Source organism: Microtus ochrogaster, chromosome 1 (assembly GCF_000317375.1).
Source record: "Microtus ochrogaster isolate Prairie Vole_2 chromosome 1, MicOch1.0, whole genome shotgun sequence".
NCBI lineage: Eukaryota > Metazoa > Chordata > Mammalia > Rodentia > Cricetidae > Microtus > Microtus ochrogaster.
The window spans coordinates 58,557,548-58,566,171 of NC_022009.1; the positions used below are offsets into that span (position 1 = coordinate 58,557,548).

At 42.5% G+C, this 8,624-nt stretch overlaps 1 protein-coding gene across 1 annotated transcript in view; it reads left to right on the plus strand.

The window, feature by feature from the left end:
- Nucleotides 1-8,624, plus strand: part of Snx6 (sorting nexin 6) — a 43,873-nt gene that overhangs the window by 5,389 nt on the left and 29,860 nt on the right. The window contains exon 3 of the mRNA XM_005343732.2: nucleotides 8,373-8,477. Coding sequence (XP_005343789.1) covers nucleotides 8,373-8,477 — 105 coding nt within the window. The remainder of the gene's footprint in view (nucleotides 1-8,372; nucleotides 8,478-8,624) is intronic.

Sequence of the window (8,624 nt, forward strand, 5' to 3'; positions counted from 1 at the left end):
TTTTTTTTTTTTGAAACAGGATTTCTCTGTGTAGCTTTGGAGCCTGCCCTAGAACTCGCTCTGTAGACTACACTGGCCTCGAACTCACAGAGATCCTCCTGCCTCTGCCTCCTGAGGGCTGGGATTAAAGGCAAGCGCCACCATCACTGCCCTGCTGCTACAAAATAACTTTATGGTTGGGGTCACCACAGTATGAGGAGCTGTATTAAAGGCTCGCAGCATTAGGAAGGTTGAGAACCACTGATGGAGGTCATTTTGCTCAGCCTTTAAAAAGGGGAATGTCTTTTTTTTCTTTCATACTTTGTTTTGTGTGTGGGATGCACGTGTGGGGGAAAGAACAGCCTTCTACCATATGGGGATGCAGGTTTGGCTCCATTACCCACTGACCCACTGCAGCCCCTCCTCCTCCCCCACCCCCTGTCTCTTTGTGTTGTCTTTCAGATAGGTCCCTATGTAGCCCCCCAAATCCTGGTTTTCCTGCTTCCTCCTCCCAAGTACTGGGCCTACCTGTGAGCACCACGACATGCAGCTTTTGAAGAGGAGTCTTAGGGAGAGGTCTAAAGTGAATGTTTGATCCTTATTGCAAAAAGAGACGTCAGAGATCCAGAAATAACACAGACATGCAGAGCAATAAGTAGGGAAAACTAAAGCCAGTATAACAGCCCTAGTTGTCCAAGAACGCACTATGTAGACCAGGCTGGATTCAAACTCAGAGATCCACCTGCTTCTGCCTCCCAAGTGCTGGGATTAAAGGCATAGGCCTCTACTCCCAGTTCATTATGGTATTTTTATCAGGATAGGCTCTTATGACTTGAAGAAAATGTGTTATGGCTGTTAAAAAGAATAAAATAATATAAGCTGGATATGGTGATACACACCTATAAGCCATGCTCTTAGGGGAACTGAGGCAGAAGGATGACCAACTTGAGGTCAGCCTGAGCTAGAGTGAGACCGTATCAGTGTGCTTCCATACCCCCAAAAAGTTAAAAAGCAAAACAAAGCTTTACAGTATTGGAAACTATTGGCTGACTTTATGTCGTCAGTCCCCCAGCCCCCGCTTCAGAAGCCACATGTGGAGAAATGAGCAGTCACATAGTAATAAACAAACAAGCCGTTTGAACGGGATGCATGTTGTTTTGTTGTGCAGTGCATGTCAGTGGTGGCCTACTTCACTTAGCATGTGGTTTTAATTATAAAAAATGACTTTAGGTGGAGTGACTGTCTTCTGGACTCAGTCCTGCTCCTCCTCCATGTTCCTTACCTTAGTGGAATCATTTTCCAGCTGTGCAGAGAACCTCTGAATCATGTATATTTCATCCTCATATCAGAATAGTCACTAAGGCCAACTTAATTTCACCTTGGAAATATTTACTCTTAAAAATTTTAAGACTTTTATTGTTACTGGAAGTGTGGAGGTCAGAGGACAACTTGGAAGTTGGCTCTTTTTCTGCCTTTACATGGGCTCCAAGAATAGGTCACCAGGCTCGCGTTATCTTGTGTGTACACACACGTGTGTGACAACTTGCTGATGTCCTCCGTCCTCTATGTGGGTTCCAGGGATCAGACTTAGTCATCAGACTGGACAACAAGCACCTCTATCCACTCAGCCATCTCAGCAACCTATGAGTGTTTCTTTCTGAGCAGTTAGAAGTGGAGAATTAACCAGCCAGCAACTGGTCACCATCTTTTTCTTTTCATGCTCTGCTGCTTTGAGGCAGGGTCACAGGCTGGCCCTCCTTTCACCTGTAGTTTCTGCGGCTAGGGCTCCACCTCCTAAGAACTGAGACTGTTGTGTGCACCAATACACTTGACTTAGGGTCTTTAAATGATTATCATCATTAGTATTATAAGCTTTATGTGTGTGCACACTGGCACACTTGTGCTTGTGCAAGCGCCTGCAGTGCAGGTACCCTTGGAAGCCAACTCTGGAGCTGGAGTTATTACTGGTTGTGGGCCACCATGTGCTATAAATCAAATTCCTGTCCTCTAGAAGAACAGTAGTTACTCTTTAAGTGCCTGAGCCATCTCTCCCATTTTTATATTATTTATTTATTTATTTGTATGTATTTTTTTAGGATGAGCTTGCTATGTAGACCAGGCTGGAATTCTCAGGTCTGCCTGGCTCTGCTTCCAGTGCTGGAATTAAAGGTGTGTGCCACCTCCCTGCCTTTAAATTACTTTTAATGGTACTATATTTTTGTTGCTTAATACACATTTTGTGTCCTTGTCTTTCTTATGAACAGCAACACAAAATATTTAACCTATTCAGTCTCGTAAAAAAAAAAGTACAAAGTTTATTGGTCCAAATAAAGATTAAACCAGTTAAAGTCTAATTAAGAAGTTCTTCAAACTGAACTCACTAATTGCAAAAGTTTAATTAAATGTTGATGATGACAGGTTGTCTGTATTAATAAAACCTTAGCTCCTCCCGCCCCTGGAATGGAAAAAGAGTACCTGAGAAATTTGTATAATTTATGTAATTAACGTTAAATTTATAGTAGAATGCTTTATACAGTCTAAGTGAAGGTGACTGAAAATTTTTAGTGTAATACAAAAAATATATTTAAAATGTAGTTTTGTCATTAACTGAAAGGCCTATTTTAGTATGTTAAATCATAAAAATATGCACTGAAGCTGGGCAGTGGTGACACACGCAGTCAGGGCAGGTGGAGCCCTGAGTTTGAGGCCAGCCAGGTTTATAGAGACAGTTCCAGGACAGGTCTAAAAGCTACAGAGAAACCCTGTCTCAAGATCTCCTGAGTAAATTGGGAGCATGGGGACCTTGGGAGAGGCTAGAAGGGGAGGGGAGAGGAAAGGAGTGGGATGGAGAAATATATAGCTCAATACAAACAAACAAACAAAAGAGAAACCCTGTCTCAAACAAACAAACAAACAAACAAAAAATGCACTGAATACGAAGTGGTGGTGGTGCATGTCTTTAATTCCAGCACTTGGGAGGCAGAGACTAAGTTGGCCAGCATGGTCTACAGAGTGAGTTCCAGAACAGCCAGGGCTGCACAGAGAAACCCTGTCTCAAAAACCAGGGGGGAAAAATGCATTGAAGCAATTTAGCAAACAGACTTTCAGTGAAATTTTGTGCTGATGTGGGAGGGATTTTACTTTATAATAGATTGCCACCTGAGGTAAGGAAGCAGGGAATTTCATTGTAGAGACTGGCTTTTATGTTATTTATCTTGTTTATTATTAACAGGAATTGAAAAAAGAAACAAGTCTTGCTGGACAGTGGTAGTGCATACCTTTAATCCCTGCACTTGGGAGGCAGAAGCAGGTGGATCTCTGAGTTTGAGGCCAGCCTGGTCTGCAAGAACTAGTTCCAAGATAGGCTCCAAAGCTACAGAGAAACCCTGTCTCGAAAAACCAAAAGAAAAAGAAAAAAGTCTTATGTATGTGAAGTGCAACTTACTGTCAAGCAAAATAATTCTTTTCTTTTTTTTCTTTATTTTTTATTTTTATTTTTTTTTCTGAAGCTGAGGACCGAACCCAGGGCTTTGCGCTTGCTAGGCAAGCACTCTACCACTGAGCTAAATCCCCAACCCCTTCTTTATTATTTATTTATTTTTGGTTTTTCTTTTTTTTTTCTTTTTTATTTATTTTTTATTTATTTATTGAGGATTTCTGCCTCCTCCCCGCCACCTCCCATTTCCCTCCCCCTCCCCTGATTAAGTCCCTCTCCCTCATCAGCTTGAAGAGCCATCAGGGTTCCCTGACCTGTGGGAAGTCCAAGGACCGCCCACCTCCATCCAGGTTTAGTGAGTTGAGCATCCAAACCGCCCAGGCCCCCCCAAAGCCAGCACGTGCAGTAGGATCAAAAACCCATTGCCATTGTTCTTGAGTTCTCAGTAGTCCTCATTGTCCGCTATGTTCAGCAAGTCCGGTTTTATCCCATGCTTTTTCAGATTCAGGCCCGCTGGCCTTGGTGAATTCCCGAACGAACATCCCCATTGTCTCAGAATGTGGGTGTACCCCTCGCGGTCCTGAGTTCCTTGCTCGTGCTCCCCCTCCTTCTGCTCCTGATTTGGACCTTGAGATTTCTGTCCGGTGCTCCAAATTGGGTCTCTGTTTCTGTCTCCTTTCATCGCCTGATGAAGGTTAATATTCAGAGGGATGTTATTTTTGGTTTTTCGAGACAGGGTTTCTCTGTGACTTTGGAGCCTGTCCTGGAACTAGTTCTGTAGACAAGGCTGGTCTTGAACTCAGAGATCCGCCTGCCTCTGCCTCCCGAGAGCTGGATTAAAGGCGTGCGCCACCATCGCCCGGCTTGTTTGTTTGTTTGTTTATTTATTTATTTTTGGTTTTTCGAGACAGGGTTTCTCTGTGGTTTTGGAGCCTGTCCTGGAACTAGCTCTCGTAGACCAGGCTGGTCTCGAACTCACAGAGATCCACCTGCCTCTGCCTCCGGAGTGCTGGGATTAAAGGCGTGCGCCACCACCACCCGGCTCTTATTTATTTATTTATTAAAGATTTCTGTCTCCTCCCCGTCACCGCCTCCCATTTCCCTCCCGCAAAATAATTCTTTATGTCTGCTTTTCTGTGTGCTCAGGAACTGGGAAGTCATTATTGAGGTGTAGGTGATTGTAGAAACTAACTATAGGAAGAATTAGAAGGAACACTCTGGCTGATATTTTGTATTGCTGATGATATATATGAAAGAAGTCAGGGGGTTCTCTTTGTGTCGTGAAGAGTTGAAAACAGTTTCAACACTGGAGATTGCTTCGTACTCCACCTGGCCCTGGACCAGGCTGGCCTTGAACTCAGTCAGATTCACAGGCCCCTGCCTTCCAAGTCCTGGGATCAAAGGCGCGCACCACCCAACTGGTATGTACTTTCTGAGATCAACTCTAGAACTAGGTTTTATTTTTGGAATGGGTAATGAACTCCGCTTTTAAAAGAGTGAAAAAGGGCCGGGTGGTGGTGGCGCACGCCTTTAATCCCAGCACTTGGGAGGCAGAGGCAGGCGGATCTCTGTGAGTTCGAGTCCAGCCTGGTCTACAAGAGCTAGTTCCAGGACAGGCTCCAAAACCACAGAGAAACCCTGTCTCGAAAAAAACCAAAAAAAAAAAAAAAAAAAAAAAAAAAAAAAAAAAAAAAAAAAAAAAAAAAAAAAAAAAAAAAAAAAAAAAAAAAAAAAGATAAAAAAGAGTGAAAAAGACATGGTAGATTGAATTAATAACTGTTAAGGCATTAGTAAAATATATAATGCTTTAATAAGTTATGAAAAAAGAAGTAACAGAAATGTTAGAAAGTCAAGAACTAGGACTAGGGGATGATCCACCGTGTGAGTGTTGGCTACACAAGCATGAGGATCTCAGTTTAGATCTTCAGAGCCTGCTGAAAAAACACGTTGGACACGGCAGTATATGTTTTTGACTAAGTACTGGGGAGCTGGACACAGGCGGATCTCAGGAGGTGGTTAACCATCCAGGCTAGCTGAAACTGCCAGCTTCAGGTTCGGTGAGAGATTCTATCTCAAAAATTATGAGCTGGGCATAGTGTCATACTCCTTTAATCCTAGCTCTTGGGAGGGAGAGGCCAACCTGATCTGGATTGCAAGTTCCAGTGTATCCCGGGTTATACAGTGATACTTTATCTCAAGCAAAACAAAATATAGTGAAGAGTGACAGGATGACACTTGACATTGACATTTTGCTCTTCACAGCACAAGCATTTCCCTACGTAGGCATAAGCCACACACAAGAAAATAAACAGAAAAGTTAAGTTTGTTAAAGAGATACAAAGGGAGTCTCTGGAAGTAATAGAAATGTTCATTATTTCAGTTTGACGTTTTGCAATATGTTGTTTGTTAAGACTTCAAATTATTTTTTAAATAGATTTATTTATTTACTATGTATACAGTGTTCTGCCTGCATACCAGGAAAGGGTACCAGATCTCATTACAGGTGGTTGTGAGCCACTATGTGGTTGCTGGGAATTGAACTCAGGACCTCTGGAAGAATAGCCAGTGCTTTTAATCTCTGAGCCATCTTTCTAGCTGCTCAAATTAATTTTATTATTTATTTATTTATTTATTTATTTATTTATTTTGGTTTTTTGAGACAGGGTTTCTCTGTGGCTTTGGAGCCTGTCCTGGAACTAGCTCTTGTAGACCAGGCTGGTCTCGAACTCACAGAGATCCGCCTGCCTCTGCCTCCCAAGTGCTGGGATTAAAGGCGTGCGCCACCACCACCCGGCTTCAAATTAATTTTAAGACTTACATATTATATGTAAACTCTATCTTAAAATTTGAATCATAGACTAAATCAGTATTTCTCAATCTGTGGGTTGAGACCCCTTTGGGGGTTGAACAATCCTTTCACAGGTCGCCTAAGACCATCAGAAAACACAGATATTTGCATTATGATTTATAACAGCAGCAAAGGAATAATTTTGTGGTTGGGGCCACCACAGTGTGAGGAACTGTATTAAAGGGTTACAGCATTAGGAAGACTGGGACTCACTGGACTATATTCATTGTGTGATAGGGAAAAGGCATTGTATTTAGTATAGAAAGGGGAAGTGAAAGAAAAAATTAGTAATTCGGAGTAATCTTTTCTGGGACAGGGTCCTGTATTAGCGCGAAGGCTGGCCCATTGCTCAGTATGTAACCTAAGCCAGACTTAAACTCCCTGCTGTTGTACCTTTGTCTGTGGAATTACAGGTGTTCTCCTCCACACCTGGTGTCAGTTTGGTTTTTTATCAGTTGTGTTTGGGACACACTAATCTAGGCAGTGAAGACAGGACAGATGAGGAAATGTGAGCTGGGGATGTAGCTTAGTAGTAGAGCCCTTGCTTACCATGTGCCGGGATCAACCCTGACTGACACCATACCCCACTCACCCACAGTTTAAGCTTTTGTGTGTGTGCCCGCAGGTTAAAAAAAACAAAACAAAACATAAAACAGAGAAATGTAAAGTTATTCCAAAAACTATATGATTGATATACTAGTTTGCTCTGGGTGTTGTAACAAATTACCATAAATGGATTAAACAACAGTTTATTCTCATAATCCTGGAAGTTAGAAATCAGCCTTAGGATGGATGGGATGGCTCAGTGTTTGATAGCCCTGGCTGCTCTTCCAGAGGACCTGAGTTCAATTCCCAACATCCACATGGTGGCTCACAGCCATCTGTGGTGCCCTCTTCTGGCCTGCAGGTAAACATGCAGAGCACTCAGATAAAATATAAACAAAATAAATAAATCAGCATTAACCCAGGTATCGTCCCCTCCAGAGTCCTGTAGAGTCTTTTCTCTTCTCAACCTGGAAATAGCAGCCATCAGTCCTTGCTGGTGGCTGTAGTGCTCTGTTCTTTGCAGTCAAGCTGCCTTCTCTCGGTTGAACTGGTTGGTCCTGTTTACAATGTCTCAAAACTGTATAGCCATTGTGGCTTGAAACTTGATCTGTAAATCAGCCTGCCTCTAATTTACAGAGCTCCACCCACTGCCTCGAGTGCTGGGCCCACCACGTTGGGTTGTTGTCCTTATAGATTTAAGGTATACCTAGATGAGCCAGGATAACCTCATCTCAGAACTCTCAATTGAATCAGATCTGCAAAGGCCTCTTGGCCACATACAGCCCATTCAGAGATTGCAGGTTTGGATAGAGATATTTTTAGGAGCCATTAGCCAACCTGAAACAGTAGTTATTTTAAAAGCAGCTTGGGCATGAGTTAAGAAACAAGCTAAAAAGTAGAAAGGTTCCTTACATTTTTGATGGTGGAGGTTAAGATGGGATCTAGCTATGTAATCCAAACTGGTTTTGTATTTATGATTCTGCCTCAGCATTCTTGTGTGGGGACTATAGGAAAGCTCATGGCCTGATCTTTCTGTTTTGGCCTTGTGTTCTTTTATCATGGAAGAAAAATGAAATTACATTAAGAGTATACATAGCCAGGTTTGGTGATGCATTCCAGCCCTCAGAAGGAGAAGACAAAAGGATCACAAGTTTGAGGCCAATGTATCTGTCTTTTTAAAAAAGAGCAAATGGGACTGGAAAGACAGCTCATCGGTTAAGACCACTTACTGCTCTTGCACAGGACCCTCGTTCAGTTCCAAGGGGATCCTCCATCCTCCTCTGGCCCTGTGGGCTCCTTCATGCACGCGACACGTATGTATGCTCAGGCACATCCACAAAGAATAGAGACAGATTTTCTTTTTTTTTTTTTTTGTATTTTATTTATTTGGTTTTTCGAGACAGGGTTTCTCTGTAGCTTTGAGGCCTGTCCTGGAGCTAGCTCTGTAGAGCTGGCCTCGAACTCACAGAGATCCGCCTGCCTCTGCCTCCCGGGATTAAAGGCGTGCGCCACCACCACTCGCTTGAGACAAATTTTCTTTACGATGTGCTTTCTCTGTTTTAGCTTAAAGCAATAAATGTCGATCTCCAAAGTGATGCTGCTCTGCAAGTGGACATTTCGGATGCTCTTAGTGAAAGGGATAAGGTCAAGTTCACTGTTCACACGAAGGTAAAGTGGGAGTGTTTTGTGTTTCTTTAGAAATGCTCTTACTTGTATAATATATTGGTTGGAACTTAAATTTTGACTTAAATTGACTGCTGTTTTAGCAAACAAACTTAGGGAAGTTACTTTTTTTTTTTTTTTTTTTTTTTTTTT